This window comes from Microtus oregoni, unplaced genomic scaffold (genome assembly GCF_018167655.1).
Source record: "Microtus oregoni isolate MIOR12 unplaced genomic scaffold, Mior012 000008F_ref0000371, whole genome shotgun sequence".
Lineage (NCBI taxonomy): Eukaryota > Metazoa > Chordata > Mammalia > Rodentia > Cricetidae > Microtus > Microtus oregoni.
Window position 1 is genome coordinate 389,000 of NW_024543067.1, and position 19,012 is coordinate 408,011.

The 19,012-nt window shown below is 42.8% G+C and overlaps 1 protein-coding gene across 1 annotated transcript in view; it reads right to left on the minus strand.

Annotated features, from left to right (window-relative positions):
- Grin3a (glutamate ionotropic receptor NMDA type subunit 3A) overlaps window positions 1–18,603 on the minus strand; it is a 183,244-nt gene extending 164,641 nt beyond the window's left edge. The window contains exon 1 of the mRNA XM_041657495.1: window positions 17,897–18,603. Within this exon, the coding sequence (XP_041513429.1) occupies window positions 17,897–18,595 (699 nt within the window). The 5' untranslated portion in view covers window positions 18,596–18,603. The remainder of the gene's footprint in view (window positions 1–17,896) is intronic.
- Between the last annotated feature and the right edge of the window lie 409 nt (window positions 18,604–19,012).

Here is a 19,012-nt window from a genome sequence, read left to right on the forward strand (position 1 = left end):
GATAGTGTTTGACAGAGTGTAGGCGGCTCCTGGGATGATTTCCTGTTGTTCAGGGACCTGACATTAAATAACACTGAATCACAGAGTGAGAAACTTAATCCCTTTTCAATTAGCATTTAACCCAGCTGTTTAGCCAAGGAGAAAGCTTCCATTTGGTGTCGGTATGCCTCACATTCTTCCAGCACCTGGAAATTCCCTTTGAAATGGCAGCTCAAGTTCAGACCAGGCAGGGATATCAGGGGAGAATTATCTTCTTTTCATTGTGTGCGTGTTTGCAGTTAATGTTCATTACGACAAGCGGTTCATCTCTTCCACTAATGCCATGAAAACATTTCTTAAAAGTAAACGTGTTAAAAGCACTAGGTTAACTAAATATGTATTAATAATTGATGCTGCAGAGAGAATGAAAACGATAAAGGCGGTTCACAAATGCTGAAAGTCTGGGCACACACTGCTGTCAGGTTGGAGGGGCTGGGGGAAGGATTATCAGAGCTCTTGACCTTCTCTCAGCAACTTGGGTGGTAGGTAATGGGAGGGGCAAGAGAGGAGGCATAGAAACCTGCTAGGAGTCACTAGAATTGTATGAGCAGAAACAAGCACTGGCTCATGATCTTCTGTAGTATCGCTCCTTTTCCCACTTCATCAAAAAGGATCTGAATGGTTTTCTGGGCTGTGCTCAGAGAGAAATCATCAGGTGATTTTGAAAGTTTGAAATACAAAGGTATTTAAGTACCCTCCTGACCTGCAAGGGTTAATGGCAGCTATGTTGGAAAGTTTGGGGTCTGAACATTTCCTGCTATGGAGTGCCATGTAAAGCTAATGCCGTCTTGAATGGATCTAATGAATTTTTGTGACAATCATAACTTGATTATTTGATTTTCCAAATGTCCACTATTGCAACCTATGTCTTGGCTGTCATCTGTCCGTCATTCTTAACTCCAATTTTCCCCCTTAGGTCTATGTGGGCAGCTGAGAACTGAGTGGTCTGATTTCCCTTTGAGATTACAAGAGATTCTTGCTGCATTTTCAAGGTTCTGTCAGGGAAGCACGAAACTTGCCTTCTCTTTTGTTTAGTCTCTTTTTTGTTTGTTTTTGGCTGTTGTTGACAACATAGAAAAACACTCTGAGGGCTGGGGAGATGACTCAGGAGAACGCTTGCTGTGCGGGCATGAGGAACTGAGTTGGATCTCCATCTTTCATGTAACAAAGCCAGATGTGGCAGCATGCATCAGCCTGGTGCTGGGGGTAGAGAGGGCACAGAGACAGAAGAATCTGTTTTGCTGCCAATCAGTCTAGCCAAATTGGTGAGCTCACTGAATTTGTCTCAGATAATAAGGTGGAGAATGACTGAGGAAGACACCAATCATAGAACTTTGGCATTCATATGCAGGCAAGGACAAATGTGTGTGCACTTGTGCACATGAATATATGAATACACACATGTGCACACACACACACACACAACACACACACACACACACACACACAGAGAGAGAGAGAGAGAGAGAGAGAGAGAGAGAGAGAGAGAGAGACCCACTCTGGTTCAATACTGAGGTGGAGAAAAGACTGGGATGTTCTTATTGTCAAATTAATACTGGTTGGTTGCTGATTGGTGTGGTTTTAATCTAGAGTGTTAAGCCACACATCTGTTTCTCATTCCTGCTCCATTATCTTCTGGGTTTCAGAGAGAAAGCCTCTGCTACAGATGATGTTTAGCAACTCCAGGGCTGTTAAGAGCACCGTTCTATTGCTTGATGGGTCAAGCAGGCTTTGGCAGCCTTGCCTAAGGTCTTAAAAGCCATGGATGATGCCGTTTCAATGGCAAAATCAATCTCGAATTGAGCATAATTCATCAACAGGTTATGACAGCTTGGGTGTATCGCTGTCTTTCCATATAGATATATAATACAAAAGGGCCTCTTCTTACATGGGCTGATTTAAATTTATAAACATACTGTAATTCCTAGAGATTTTGAGCATTCTGAGTACCTATTTCTCAACAGAATGACAGAGGGTTTATCATGCACGTTGTCGGAAGGCCTTGAGGAGCAGGTGTGTAAATCGCTTGAGGAGCAGGTGTGTAAATCCGCTCACAATTATTGACTTGCTTTTCTCCAGCTTCAGCAAAGATGTGTCAGAATCCTTGCACTCCAGCAGGGGAAGGAACGCCTTTTTACCTACAAGTACTCTTAAAATACGTATTCTTGAATACGTTCCCTGACGGATTGTGCACCACACTTAAATTATGTGAAATACTCTAGTAGGGACTGGTTGTTTTTAAGGCATGTGCTGCATTCCACTGGAGTGTTAGAGCATGAAGAAAGAAAGATTATTGCACAGCAAGACGTTTTTCTTAAGCAGAAGGGTGGTACGAAACTTGGCACATTGAGCTACAATAGGTACTGAATGCATGGGTGGATGGAAGAATGAAAGTTGCTTTAGGAAGATTTATCTAGCAGCAGGTGCAGGCATGGGCTGATAGAAGGAACTTGGAGGTTTAAAAGCTGTTTAAGAATGCCAGTAAGGGTGAAAATAAGGAAGGATGGGGATACAGAAAATATACAGTGAGGAAAAATTTGGTGTTGAGGGAGAAGTATAGGATATGAAAATCCATTTAGATGAGGGTGGACACCTTAGGGCACCACTAAGTCTTCTGAGCTTAGGGGGAGACTGGAGATACATTTGAGATGCCAGTCAGAAGTTCCTGGTGTCACAGCATGTGGTACACCAGATGTGGCCATTGCTTCAGCGTTTACAGCGTCTTGTATGGATTGTACCCATGTATAGACGGTGTTGTGGGTATTTCAATAGAGTCCATCTGTTCTCTCATTTAACACTCCTGTGCTTATATCTGCCTTGGGGTCTTTGTACCTAGTGCTCAGCTGAATTGCAGTGCATTCCCATCCGAAGTTGTGTGGCTCACTCCCTACTTCAATCTCTGCTCTGGCGTCACTCCTCAGACAGCCCTCACTTGATCACAACAGCAGCTCTCAATCCTTTACGTGGCTTTGCTTTTCTTCTGCTTGTCTTTACCTAATAGCGTCACGTCCTGTAATTATTTGGTCATGGCTAGAATGTGGCTTCTCAGACTGGAGGGGAGTGTTGCTTCCCTGCTGGCTTGGAAGGCTTATACTGAGCTTTTCTTTCAAGAATATGACCACTGCTTAGTGGGAGGTGCACAGTAACTTGGGATGGAGAGTACAACTGTGTGCAGTTTGAGACTCCAAGAGGGGCTGGAGAACTTGGACTGAGAGACGCAAGAAATATCGTCAGATAATTCATTAGAGCCGCTATGTTGGATGGACTCCAGAGTTTCCTGGGCTGACAGCCACATCCATGTACAGGTTACAACAGCTAGGGGACAAAGCTGGTATCCAGAGAGGCGGGTGGAGGGGATGGAAGATGAAATCAAGGAGCTCCAGAGGAGGGTGAAGGAGAACACAACCCACGTTATTCTCTACTGGTGCAGCCTGGCCACGCCTCGCCTGCTTCTGTGTCTTCCTCTTGATGGCGTTGCTCAAAGTAACACACTCTGAAAATGGAGCTATTCTATGTCAGCTGTCCAATACAGGGGCCAGCACCCATCTGTGCCCTCTGGTCTCTTGAGAAGTGGTTTGTGTGCTTGAACAATCTTTGCCAAAATGCATATCAGTTTGATTAATTAAATTTAGCATCTGTATTTGAATAGATGGCATCATACTGAACAGTGTAGCAGCATTTGTTATTAGAAAGGGTCAAAGACAGAAGGCTAGTCAGCAAGAAATAGAGAAATAACAAGAAAAGAAGAAAAAATCATAATGATGTCATAGAACTTGAGCAGGGAGTCTTCCATAGCATCAGGAATATGAAGCACTCCATAGTGGCACAAATGTGAAGGACGATTGGCCTTGTAAAGTCCCATGAATTGCAGTCATCTATTTTTTAATGGAAAAACGAGTTTCAACAGCAGGGGTGAGGCAAACTAGTCAAGAAATAAGCCATTCAAGGAAAATATTAGTGACTTGGGATGGTGTTTCCAGTATGTGGAGAAGCTGAAAAGGGCATTCACAACACAGCTTGATCCCAATTGTTCAACACATACTACATGCGTCTACATCTTTGGTAGACTGTGGGTGATTCTCATTTTACAGCTGACATTTTATTAATTGTTGGAAATATTTGCAAGGATGTTGTCTTGGTTGGGAGAGAAGAGAGAGTGAGATGAATGGCATGTTCCACTCAATAAGTTGTAGAAAATATCATTACTAAAACGTTACCAGTATTCATTTTCAAAGTCAACAAGTCTTCCTATTTTTCTCCCAAACCCTGTGGACAGACACTAGAGACATATTACTTCGTGGTTTCTAGCTGCGCTATCGAGACATTGACAGAGTAGCAGAGGTCTTTGCATCTTCATAGTAAAAAGTGAGAGAAGCTGTCCCTTTAATGCACTCTTCACAGCCCAGGGACCAGCAGTTGGGCATCCTTTGACACCCGGTGGATTCTCAGGATGCTTGTATTTACAGCCACGTTTTACAGAACACTAGATGGCGCTCTACGCTTACCACCAGGTGAAGGCTGGAGTCGTTCAGGTATGGATTTATCATTTATTTCTCTTTAGGCACATCAAAGCATTTCTTATTTTTTGATTGTGAGATTACCCTTTAACATCCGAGCCATCTCTCCTGACTTAAAGCATTTCCTTATGTGTTGAACTCAATGTGTGACAAGATCTAACCTTTTGTATAACACTAGCATATTAGCCTTTCTGTATAAGAGTCTAGGTGCAGGCTTGCCCCCATTAATCCGCAGTTCCCAGAAGCAAATGGTTTAATGCTATCTCTCTGATTTGAATAGAACTTTCTCGAACTAACTGAATCAGACCGTGATTCTACTTAATAAAAACATACCAAAATTTTTGTTCATCAGGGGCTGGAGAGTTGGATCAACATTTAGGAGCCCTTATTGCTCTTGCAGAGAGAACCAGGGGTCAATTTCTAGCACCCATATGGCAGCTCACAACTTTCTGTAACTCCAGTCCCAAGGAATCTAATGCCCCCTTTCCTGATTTCAGCAGGTATCAGTGAAGCACATTATACACATATATACATATAGGCAAGCAGTAAAGCACAAAAAATAATAAAATAATTTAAAAATTTGTTCATGGAAACAAATGCTATTTTTTTTTAATTTTGAGTATATTAATCCAACTTCTGCCTGACTGCTAATTGGAGCCTTTCATACAAAACAACAAAGAAACAAAATTCAAACCGACAAAAAAAAAAAACCAGTGGGTTGTATACAGTCATCAGAGAGCTTGGTGCTGCAATACTGTTAAGAACATTCTGCCAAGAATCAGCCCTATCTGAGAAGATGGTATTGACAGTCCATTTCTAAGTTGTTCCTGGGGAGAACTCCGAAATATACAGATAGAGCCATGGGAATACACAGGTGGAGGCATTGATTGGAATTGTGCAGATCCAATCACATACAGCCATGAAAAACACAAAAATGGATTCTAAATACACAGGAACATCTCCTCTTTATAATATGGGAATTCCATCAGCTCAGCAAAACTAAGTCTCCGCAGCAATGTTGTCTAAATTTTTTGAAAAACAAAAAACAAAACAAAACAAAAAACCGGCATTCTTTTATCCCTTTCTTTGATGCCAATCTCAATTTGAGTAATGATGTGAGAGGTAGGATCTTCCTTTCCTGAGAAAAATAAAATTCATAGAAATACCAAAGGGGTGGCAAAGCTTTCCATTGGTCTGGGTGCAAAAGTTGATTGTGTGTGCAAGTATGAGTGTTTTTAGACAATGATTAGTGTGCCTAAACTAGCAACTGCAGCATTCTCCTCTGGGATATTTACAGTTTGAGGCTGGCTGCTTAGGGAGACCCCCTACCAGGATATGCTAACTCTTCCCCCTGTGTTGTAAGGAATAAACAAGGTGAGCTTCCTTGGTTGGTTCTTATGGTACTATGGTTCAGCAGAATGAATACAGCCTCCCTGACCCCAGCTTTTTTACCTTTATGTGTATTTATCTGTTCTTTCTTCATTCCCTGATGCCAAGCTGGGGTACCTCTGGAAGAGTGGACAGGTATGCACAGACATTGCTTTTGTAAACAGAAAAGTCCCTTAAAGTTGTATGCATCCAGCCTTGAGATGCTCAGCTTAAACTAAAACAAAAGGGATTTACGTCATATGTAGCTGTGGAGTTGCTAAGTGGGTAAAGTACTTGACAGGCACTCATGGGGACCTGAGTTCACATTCCCAGAGGTACTGCACATCTCTGACCCCGTTGCTCTTATGGCAATATGAAAAGTGGGGTCAAGAGCTTACCAGTCAGCTAGCCTGACATACACAGCAGTAAAAAACAAAGAGATTATATTTCCCACAATGTGGAAGGCAAAGGCTGACACACATGGTTGTCTTCTGACTTTCCTATGTGTGCTGTGGCAACATGTGCCTGTACGTTACACACACACACACACACACACACACACACACACACACACATTCACACACAGACACAGAGAGAGATAGAAACATAGATAGACAGAGACAGCACACACACATTCTCAAACAGAGAGACAGGGAGAGCATGAGGGGGAAGGGAGAGAGAGAGAGACAGACAGAGAGAGAGAGAGAGAGAGAGAGAGAGAGAGAGAGAGAGAGATCTTTAGTACTTCTTCTCCTGAAGCCTTTGAAAACAGCACCCTACTTATTGTCCCTTAGACTGTGAGCTGATATGAGCCAACACAGCAAGTCATTGTCAACTTGGTGAAGCTTTAGAGAAAAGAGGAAATTTCTAAACCTTCAGGCTGTGTGAAGGCAGACTTTTACCACTCTCAACAAAAAGCTGAACGCATCAATTGACCCCTGTTGTTGGTTGGCAGAGAACCACTGTGTTGCACACGTCGAGCCTGCACTTGATTTCTCCAGCTTTTCCTCCAGGTCCAAAATGCTCCAAAATTGAACTGTGAGGAAGGCAAGGAAACTTCTTTCTACCTTTTCTTTTTCTCCTTTTTGGGTAAGTTTGGGTGGGCATGTGAATTCAATTTTTGATGGTAACTGTAACAAATGTCAGAAACTTAATGATTTAGGAGAACACTTCATGTCTGGAAGTCTTCATCTGTTTCATAGGTCTGAAGTTGAGCTGAGTGCAGGGCAGCATGCACAGTGCAGGGCAGCATCCACAGTGCAGGGCAGCATGCACAGTGCAGGGCAGCATCCATAGTGCAGGGCAGCATGCACAGTGCAGGGCAGCATCCATAGTGCAGGGCAGCATGCACAGTGCAGGGCAGCATCCACAGTGCAGGGCAGCATGCACAGTGCAGGGCAGCATCCATAGTGCAGGGCAGCATGCACAGTGCAGGGTAGCATCCATAGTGCAGGGCAGCATGCACAGTGCAGGGCAGCATCCATAGTGCAGGGCAGCATCCACAGTGCAGGACAGCATCTATAGTGCAGGACAGCATCTATAGTGCAGGGCAGCATCCATAGTGCAGGGCAGCATGCACAGTGCAAGGCAGCTGTATAAAGGCTCTCTTCCCTTCCCTTAGCCATTTCTACTGGCTTCCCGTATTCCCTGGCTTATGTCTGTTTTCTCCATGTCTTGTATGGCCTCTTCCAGAAATCCAAACCAATCTGTTCCTATCACTGCATCACCAAAATCTGGCTTCTTCCAGCATCACCCTCACCCAGAATCTGTGATTACACTGAGTCCACATGGATATATTAACATAACCTCTCCACCTCATGATACTTGATGTGAGAAGTCCTTCTGTCCATGTGTTGCTTTATTGGTTAATGAATAAAGAAAATGCTTTGAACCTATAGCAGGGCAGAAGTTTGGTAGGTGGGGAAAACTGAGCTAAATGCTGGGAGGAAGAAGGGCAGAGGCAGGGAGAAGCAATGGAGCTGCCTCCAGAGTCAGACATGCTAAAACTTTGCTGGTAAGCCACTGCCATGAGGCAATACACAGATTAATAGAAATGGGTTAAATTAATATGTAAGAGTTAGCCAGTAAGAAGCTAGAGCTAATGGGCTAAGCAGTAATTTAATTAATACAGTTTCTGTGTAATTATTTTGGGTCTAAGCTAGCTGGACAGCCTGGAACCAATAAGCGACCTCTGCCTTCCTCCAGTAGAACTTAGTCACATCTTTGTAGGTTCTGAGAATTTGGGCATGAACATCTTTGGAAGACCATTATTTAGCCTGGCAGATAATAGTAACTAAACACTTGTACAGACACACACTACTTATCTGTCCTCTCTGATACACCCTTCTTTATTAGCCAAGATGGGAGCTGGTAGATGCTATTATAGGAATATTCAATTACTGAATGGATTCAGAGAGGAGAAGGAGGAAGAAAAGGAGGAAAGAGAGAGAGAGAGAGAGAGAGAGAGAGAGAGAGGGAGAGAGAGAGCCATCATTGGGAGGAAAATGGTAGGGGTAGGAGAAGAATTGGAGGGAAAGAACGGGGATAGGTTTCATCAAAACACATTATATTCACGTGCCAAATATTAAAAATACACTTAAAAATAAATGTACTACAAATTCCAAGTTCAAGTCACACATGCAACCAAATGTTTTTCTGAGCACTGACACACTTGCTGATGAACTGTCATTTCCGGTCTATGTCCCCTGTGTTTTGTTCCTCAGTCTTCTGTGAAAAGCCAGGGTAGCAGATAAGAAAGACAGGCTTGAGAATTCTTCACTATAAACATCATAATGTAACATTTAACCATTGTAACTGCTCCGGAAATCCAACCACCCTGGAGCCATATCAAGAAGCAATGAGCTGCAACAAAACCTCACAGTTCACTTCATTGCTGACTTCATCACTTTAATTGTTGGTGTGGTTTAGGAGACCACAGCTCTTGGTAGGATTTTAAAACAGCAGGTTTCTTTATTTATTCTGTTTCTTTGTCTTGGTTCGATAAAGGAGGAAGTCCTAAGCCTAGTTACAAACATGCTGAAAGTGTACAAAGGAGCAGTTTGCTGTAGAAAAAAATCAAGGATAGTAGCAAGTGCAATAATCGTCATCAGCAGCATCAACATCAGCAGCACTGACATCATCATCTTCAACAGTATCGTCATCATCACCATCAGCACCAGCAACAGCAGCATCATCACCATCAGAACATCCTATGTTCTAGGTACTACTTTTTGCATCCATGATGTTAGCACACACAATAAACTTATGAAAAGATCAAAACTTATGATTCAGTAAATTGAAGCATGGCGAGATTAGGCATGTTTTGCAAATAATATGTCCAGGAAGTTGTCAGGCTAAGATTCAAATAAAGCTATGAACTTGAGTCTCTTTTTCTCTCATTACACAAAGAGTAGTTCTCCTGCCTCAGCCTCCCAGTGCTGAGAGTACAGGTATGAGTCATCACATTCAATGGTAGTCTCTTATTTACTGCAATGCATTGTCTCTACATGTTATTATTTTTCTTGTTGCATTATAAAACAAGAATATTTGTCTTATATACTCCATAAAGAAAGGATGAGGATAAAGGAAACATTTTTGATTTATGTAAATGCACTCTGTGATTTATTTTTCCTTTAATCCTTCCAATTGAAGTACCAAGAAGCATGGATGCTTACTCTCTTTCAAAACCATGTGTTTTTTCATTATATATATATATATATATATATATATACCATTATTATATATGACTAATATACAGATATAAATATTTGTGTGTGCATGTAGGGGGGAAAATATGGTCTTCTACTCTGCATTTACAATTTCTGCTAATATTTTAAAGAATGCTTTTATTTTTGACATTTCTACATTTTTTAAAAATTTCTTTTATTTTTTGGGATTGTAACACAATTATACAATTTTCTCCTTCCCCTTTCTCCATCTATACCCTCCATGTAACGCTCCTTACACTCTTTCAAAATCATGGCCTCTTTTTTCATTAGTCATTATTATACACAGTTACACACACAAATGTATATACAATCCTCCCCCTTTCCCAAGCTCCCCCCCATTCTCCCCCTCTCCCCCCTCTCTCCCCATCTCCCCTTACCCCCATCCCACCCCACCCCCAAGATCTCAATTTTCTCCCCGGCAATTTTGTCTACTTCCCATAGCCAAGAGGACAACTATGTGCTTTTCCTTTGGTTCACCTTCTTACTTAGCAATGGCACGGGGTTTTGAACCTACGTAATGTGCTGGCTTTGTGGGAGCCTAGCCTGTTTGGATGTTCACCTTCCTAGAAATGCACGGAGGGGGGAGGACCTAGAACTTACCACAGGGCAGGGAAATCTGACTGCTCTTTGGGCTGGAGAGGGAGGGGGAGAGGACTGGGGGGAGGGGGAGAAGGGTGGGAGGAGGGGGAGGGAAATGGGAGGCTGGGAGGAGGAGGAAATTTGTTTTTTTTTTCTCTTTTCTCAATAAAAAAAAAGTTAAAAAAAACAAATGTATATACAAATATATTTCTAATAAAATAAACACAGCCTACTATTCTGTTTAAGGTTACTTGTATCTACTCAGGGATGATCATTTGGCATTGGAAAACCATTGGTGCTGTCTTCCCTGGTTGAGACTATTTCTCTAGCTCTCAGTATTCCTTAGATGCCTGTAGTTCTTTGTGAATGACTGAGACCTCCTGGGCTTTCCTGTCTACTTTAGTGTGTCTACTGTTGTTCTTATTTAGCTCATATATAGATAAGTAGTTTGCTGGTGAGACTTCATGCGTGTCGCTTCTGATATTTGTAGGAGACATGATCCCACAGCAAACTCCCTATCTTCTACTTCTTACTGTCTTTCATGTCTTCTTATACCATGGTACCTGAACCCTATGTGTGGGAGTTGGTTTGCAGCTGTGTCTTGGTGTGGGGGGTGTTCAGCTTCACAAGGCTGTATTTTGCTTGGTGAAAATGGTTTTACTTGAGCATTTTATATTTGATTACACTGTATTTACTTTCTTTCTACCCCATCTAGCTCCTCCTATAGGCCCTGACTATATCCATGCCCATATATATAAAAGACATTCAGATTATATCATGTTCAGTCCAATTTGTGTTGCTATTATTTGCATGTGATTAGGGTTAACCCTTTATGCTATTAACATTTTTATGAATGAAATTTCAGACTACATTTTTTTTCAGAAAAATGTCATATTTTGTGTATTCTTTTGTAGTATTTTTTCTACTTCTTTATGTCTGTAAGTATATTCTCATTTCGAATGACTGCACAGTTATCCATGCCATGATTTTACTAAATTCCCATAGTTGAAAATGTTATGGCTAACGTGTTTTGAACAGCCTAAGCTGGAATTAGACAAATGTCTGCATTTCACTCTGGTCCCCCAGGTGTTACACACATCATGGCAGTTTCTGGTTTGTTCCATTGGAGGTGGCTAACAATCACGCTAACTGCAGAGGGAGTTACTCATTTATTCTTCTTGAGAACTTTTCACTTCCTAGAAGTTGGATACACCCACATCTCTGTATGTGCATGCATTTTTCTCTACCTTACTGGACTCAAGCGGATAATATCACTGCACTCATGATGAAGTCTTGAAAAGCACAGACACTGATAAGGCATATGATAAAATCTTTCCTAGGTTAATGTTTTGGTAAGTTACAAAGGTGTGCAAAGAATCCTAATCGACAAGGGGAGCTGTCCCGCTTAACTTTAAGACCTTGAAGCCTCATCTCCAGCACAAATCAACACTGTCCAATCAGAGAAAGGTTTTTCTTCTGCTGTCAGGCCAGCCCAGGTCAGATACCTCCTCAATGCAGGAAGTCCAACACAACCTGAAAAGCTCCTCTCAAGGCTCAAGGGCCTTGCATACAGAGAAAACAACAAACCAAATTAAAATCTAAACAAAGCAGCAGCAACGGAAGACGAGAGAAGTTGAAGGAAAGGACAAGAATTGTCCTAGTTGGCTTTTCTTCTGCTAAAGCTCTGCCCTCCCATCCTATAAAGAAAGGATCAGAAGGACAACTGGGTGTTTTCAAGATTCCCATCAGTTTGTTATTCATGCATCCATTTGAAAAGCAATGCACACTACATGCTATGCAATAATATTTTCCTTGCTGAGTTTTTGGACACATTTCTTGAGCTATACTTTTCTCTCTGTGTGACAGTAGTTAGAATAGGCAGGAGAAAAGGCAAGCGGAATTCTCATCTCTATAACAAGTGTTGCTGCTAAAATGAGCAATATCAGGCTGTGAGAACCCTACATAGTTCCTTGGGGAAACGACACTCAGAATAGCTGCTTTGCAAATTGTTATCAGTCCATTAAGAAATGAGGTACCTGTGCCAGCCTGAACCAAAACACCGAGTTTCTCATTAAGAAACATTTTCTGTAAAAAATACATTAAATAAGTCAGGTTGCACACAACACGAGGATGGGGCATACCCTGTGTCTATAGACTCTTGAGTGAAAAATTTGTCAAAAACAAAGCAAAACAAAGCAACAACAACAAAAACCACTTGTGGTGGATGTGAAGGGCCCAGGGGTCTCACAGATTTTGTCTATTTCCTATTGCAGTCTTTATGGCAGTGTCTAGAGCTCTAGATATTGTTAGGTGTGGCAAAAGTAAAATTGCCATTGGTATAGAATCAGATCTGTGGGTTCCCAGGTGTGCTAGCTAATTGTGAACCAAGTTGTTCTTAAAAAATGAGAAAGTGGGTGGAGAGAAATGGGGACCTATTTTGATTGATGAAGTAAGGAGATGAAGACATACTTTTTTTTTGAAACATCGTCTCACCATGTAGTCTAGGTTGGCTTTGAACCCACTCTTCTTCTTCACTTTCCTAAGTAGCAGAGTCACCTGTGTGGGCCATGGCTCCCAGCAGAAGATTTATTGCTTCTTCTCAGCTCATTGACCAACTCTTTCCTGGGAGTTATAAGGCTAACACAATAGATTTACCCATAGTACTTTTCCTTTTCTTATTTGGTTTATGAAACAAATCAGAATGCTAAGAAACTCTTTTGATTGATGAGAACAGATGCTCAGAGATAGAGTGACTTGTCAAGTATTATGATGAACAATAAGAGACAGAGGTGGAGTAGAGATATTTTCGTCATTATTTTATAGCTTTGGCCATTTTTTCTAAAGTGGTAGGGATTTGACTGAAGTATTCATGAAACAAAACTTAACAGTTCAGACATGCATGCTGCCTCCTCAACAGCAGAGATACAAAGCACCAAGCCTCAAGTTATCAAAACTGGTATTCAACTGTAAGTTAAATCATAAATTAAGTTCTAAGATATCATAGTCAAATCAGATCAAGACCAAATATATTCTTCGTAGACTAGCTGATGTTGATGTAAAGACAAAGAAAAGTAAGACAGACTAGTTCCTCAGTGAATGGGGTCTGCTATTCTCGTCTGCACTACTTAGAGAAAACAGTTATAGAATTAAGAAAGCATTGTATCAGATTAATAAAACATCTTCCAAATTAATCCCAGGTGTCTGATTTTGATGAAGAACCAGAAAAGATCACTACTAGTCAAAAAGTTTGCATCACTTGACATTTAATGTGAAGTCACTTATTTTGGCAATGGTTAGATGCTTCTAGATAGGAAAAAAATATCTTCCCAAGGGTGTGGAGAGAGCGAGTGTTGTGCTTCACATAGAGCAAGGGTTCTCAATCATCCTAATACTGTGACCTTTTAATACAGCTCATCATGTTGTGGTGACCCTCAACCATAAAATTATTTTTGTTGCTACTTAATAACTATAATTTTGTTACTTCTATGAATTGTCATGTAAGAATTTTTGAAGATAGAGGTTTGTCCAAGGGGTCATGACCCACAGCTTGTCATAGAGCAAGTCAAAGAAATCCAACACGACCTAGAGCTGGTCTTTTGAAAATTAATGCCCTTTACTGGTCCTCCTGAGGCACTTGTTAAACAATGAATCATGTTTTGTCCTTGCTGTCACGCAAAAGCACTGCTGTATTAGCAGATCCAAAAAAAAAAAACCAAAACAAAATGAAAACAAAAATAAGCAGCCTTAAATCCTTAGCTTAGCATTGTCAGAGAAAACAGATTGTCCAAAGTATTAACGTGTACATAAAATAACCAAAATAATTAGCACCTATGACTCAGGAGACAAACTGGTAGTTGGTTCACTCGGCTAGATTTGGAAATATTAGGGGACGGGGAAAGAATATCATTATAAAGTGCTTGTCTGCAAACATGAAGGAGTTTAGTCCCAGAATTACTGTTTTGAAAAACCAGGTGTGGTGGTATAGGAAAGTGAAGACAGACAGATTCCCTAGGACTTATTGGTTAGCTTCTTTTAGATGAGGTCTAGCCAGTGAGGGCTTTTGGATCAAATGTTTATAAATGATACATACATACATACATAAATGATGCTAGTGGTATCTGAGAAAACATACCTTGGACCTCTACATACACCTGCACATATGCACATGTGTGTGTTTAATGTTCATGAATGTTTATACATGTACACATGTCTATGCACACATACACAGCTGGACATAGTCGTGTAGCATTTGAAGCTAATTGACTTAGATATAAGTCAATTATATTACTCCCTTAGCTCTGGCTAATGCAAACTACTGTGGTGTTTTAACATTAGATATGTATTTTAGCGAAGAATGTGCATCTGTTACTATCTAAAAGGTGTCACTACCTAAAAAGGTTAGCTCTGAAGAAGCTATGCAAGATCCCTAGAAGAAAACGTACCCAGGGAAATAAAGACCACACTTTCAAAACTCATAACAACTTAAATGTGAATGGAACTTGGTTCATGGAAACATCATTATTTGAGTGTTATGGCAATGTAATTCAGAACAAACTGATCCTCTAAATAAAATTGCTCAGCCTTGTGCAGGAGTTTGAATATAATGGTGAAGTATTAATCTTTAATTACATGGTGATAATAAGCATGTTTTCCAAAGTGGATAGCTGACTCGTTTCTGGAGGGTTCTTCCTTGAAGGAAAATAGTCCCTTCCTAGTAGATGACCAATGCTCTCTACTTAAGTTGTATTTTGTTTTAATATTTTTTTGTAAAATTTTGAACTTTTTAATGTATTTACTGTGTATGAATGTTTTGCTTACATGTTTGTCCGTGTATCACATGCATGCTTGGTGCCTGCAGAAGCCAGAAGAGGGCATCAGAACCTCTGGGACTGGAGTTACAGATGGTTGTGAGACTCCATGTGGATGCTGGGAATTTAACCTGGGTCCTCTATAAGAGCAGCCAGTGCTCCTAACCCCTCAGCCATCTTCGCAGACCTGTGCCCATGTTTTCAAATCAGTAGAACTTTAAAATAAAACCTGAGTTTGGACCATCTTATTGGTATCTCCTTCCTTTCAGGTATGATATTATAAAAAGCCATCACTCATGAAATAAAATATGCCCATGGAAAAAAAATAAGCAACCCAAGGAAAAGTGAGAGGCTAGCTGCTGCTGCTCCTGCGCTGGAAGCAGTTGGGAACTCTTTGGAACACATGGTACACTTTTGTTTTCCTTGGCTGTGTGGGTAAGTCTCCTTTCTTCTAGAATACTTTATTCAGGCCTCCTATAATCAACAAATGAGGTCATTGTTCAGGAGGCTCCAAAGACAATGCCTAAATTAAGCTGGTTTTATTTAATGTGTGAAATGACTTTGACATCTTTTTATATCTAGAAGGTCTTTTTAAAAATATTACATCAGTATATTAGAGAAAGGCCCACTTTCCAGGAGGAGGCAGAGGAAGAACAGCTATTATTTTTGCTGACAGCAAAAATGTGCTCCTATCCCAACACTGCACGTTACAGTGACTTGGCACTGAGCAGGAAAATTTTAAAATGTAGAATATTGCAGAGCGATACTTAAGTGATATATTGAAAGTAAGATAAGGGAAGTCAGATATGTGTGAACTTAAAATGCAAGGGGAGATGGAAGGAAAATCCTCCGTGGGACAAGCTAGGCTTGAGTCACACAAATAATCTTTGCTTTCAGGTGTGTACCATGAAAACATCACGAGGACAGTGATTTAAGGCACAGAAGTAAATGCGCATGGCTGAGTATTTACTTTATAGCCAGGTTGTAAGTGCCTCCCTGGAGGACTTCATTCTCAGAGTGGCCTTAAAACTTGGAAGCTCACCGATTCTTGACACTGTTTTATGTCGTGTTCCCCCCTCCCCCCCCGACCCTGTCTCATTTCAGTGTGCACTGTTCTGCACGCATCCATCATGAAACCCACTTTCCCTTCCAACCAAGGCGACACTAATTTGGGGAGAAATTTCTAGCTACTTAAGAGTCCTGCCAAACAATCTGCAAATGGGAAGGAGTTTGGTGACTGTGACTGTTATTGGCAACTTCTGAAGGATTAGGTAATAAAGAAGCAGTGAAGAGCAGCCAGCCTGCTGACTCCTGCATTTCATTAGGTCTGCTTCTGCATATGTATTAATAATGGTGTGGCCTGGGAATGCAATTCTGTGTTTTTAACACTTTGGCCACTGGCAATGTCGTACGCCCCTTTCCCGTGCCTTCTCCTCTGATGCTCACAACCATTCAGATTCAGGTAGTAGAAATAGTTCAGATAGCAGTTCATTAGCCTGCGTTCTGCAGGTCAGATCTCCATAGCTCGTCACTAAAGGGGAATTGCCTGGGTAACTACTGAGAGGAGTTTGTTCCTGTCCTTCTTAAAAAGACTGAACATCCGAGCTTTATTTTTTTTTCTAACCAAAGAAAATGTTAATATTCCCTGAATATTTTAGACAAAGATTTTTTTTAATCAAACTTTTCACTTGTACATTCCCTTGCTCAGTTCAGTCTTTATCTCTGCATGTACACCAAACATTTGAGGGACATTAGTAATATCTTGCCAATCAAAGGACAGAGCAAAAATGATGCTGAATTACAGACCTCCCAGTGTCTAGACTTCTACTAGCCCAGTGTTCTTCCAATCCCAGGACTTTTCTCAGTTTCTCGGTCTTTAAAATGGGACCATTTTCATTCACTGGTCCCTCAAATGTCTTGTAGATGGTGGCACAAGGTGGTATGACAAAAGCCGTCTACAAAATGTCGAGAGCCTCTGTTGGTCTAAAGACCCTGTCTCCTTGACTATCAAACATCTTCATTGTTCCTTGTCAACACTTAAGTCCACAGTTTCTTTGTTGGATATAGGCTTAGATATTTTTCAAACCCATTAAAAAAAAAAAAAAGCTAAACCATCACTTGTTTACCCTTAAATAAAGACAGCAGAATTGGGCTTAACACAGCAATCACATGTCCAGCTGCTGAGTCCACAACATAGAAGGAAGATAGGGACAAAGAACCCACAGACGGGTCCCTCCACCTTCTCTTAGGCTCTGAATAATTCCAGTAGTTTCCAGTATCAAGACTGTCAGCCCCTGTTCTCGACCTATGGCTTCTTTACTAGCTGCACTTTTAAATGTACTGAAAGGAAGTCAAAGGGATGTGCTTTTCCTCACGACAAAGCCCTGGCACGCCTCTGGAGGAAGTAGAGAATTGCAACAGCTGCTGTTTTTGTTACAGGCTTTCTGACTTCCTCGCGGGAGTTTAAGACAGTGGCAGCCTGGGGCCCCACCCCCATCCCTTACTCTGGTATGCAACCCTCGATCGCTGTCCACGGTTCTGAACCTCATCTTTCAGGCTTCTGGAATCCATTAGATTTCTCTCAGTTTCCCCAAACAGCCGCTACCGCCTCCCGCCCTCCGCTCATATTATCTCTACATTCTTTCTTCCATCCACGACCCCTCTAACTTGGCATTTTATTTCCGTCTGCGTTTTATTCTATTTCGACTGAAGTCCTCCAACCTACCACCTAGGGACATAGTCCAAGCCCTAAAGGTTATCAAAGTTAAAAAGCCCCCTGCTTCATCCACTCTCTTCCTCCCACTCTGGTCCCGACTCCCGGCAGCGCACATCACTCCACGCGCCGGACTCGTCTCACCTGACTCTCCCGCGGAAACTCGTGGCGCACTATGCTGAGCACTGGGATGTGCAGGACAGAGCTGACCAAATCTAGCTCCATCATCTCGCCCTGGCTCTGGGGGAAGGCCAGCAGCGCCGAAACCCCTTGTACCACTACGGTGTGGCAGACGCTTTGCAGAAAGGAGAAAGGGTCACTGCTCCACGGTGAGCTTGGGGAAGAGAAGGGCATAAGTGGCAGATCGCCCAGGCCCGCCTCGATGGCCATCACTACTTCCAAAGACAGGTTGTAGGGTAGTAGTCCTTCCACACGGTTCAGGTTATCCACAGCGAACAGGAGGGCATCCCGTGGCCACAGGGTCTCGACCCCGGCGCCCTCCCCGAGCTTCCGGGAGCCAGGCGGACCCCGGCCATGCAGGGCGCTCCCCAACCAGCGTGCGCCTTGCGAGAGCGCCGGTGGCCGCCACGTCCCCGACTCTGGCTCATCCCTCTGGGCACCCGCCCTGCCGCTGTCCTGAGCGCGGTTGGTTGAGCGTGGGGCCGTGGTCCAGGGCTGCAAGTGCACCGCGCCCACCCTCACCGCGTGTCCGATGCGCTTGAGGATCTGGCAGGGTTGCGGGTGCGAGGAGGAGCTGGGCACCCCGGCCAGCACCAGTGCGCAGGGCGGCGGCAGCAGCAGACAGACCCTGCTCAGCAGCCACCACAAACTCAGTCTCCTCATTACTGAGACCCGCAGGGAGAAAGCGCGCCCCCTCCTGCGCCCGGCTCACCCCTCTGCAGCCGCCGCCTGAGGTCTCCGCCGCCTGAGGTCTCCGCCTTCAAGTCCTGTGCGTAGCTTCCCTAGACACAGTGAAGCGGTGGCAAGAGCCAGAGTGGTCCCTGGGCATTCCAAGTTGCAGCCTAGCGGATGCCCGGCTGTGTCGGATGCGGTTCTCGGGCTCCTCCGCCTAGCATCCTCCTCACGCGCGGCAGGCCGGCGGACCAGCGCGGGTCATCCGCGGCTTGGACTCCGGGTCCCTGCCCACCCCATCTGCAGGACGCCTGGGGCGCAGCGTCTGGCCCCGCAATAAGTCTCCGGGTTTACAAGGGGGCGGCAGTGACAGAGGATCCGCGCTCTCACTTGGCTGGCTTCTTTTCT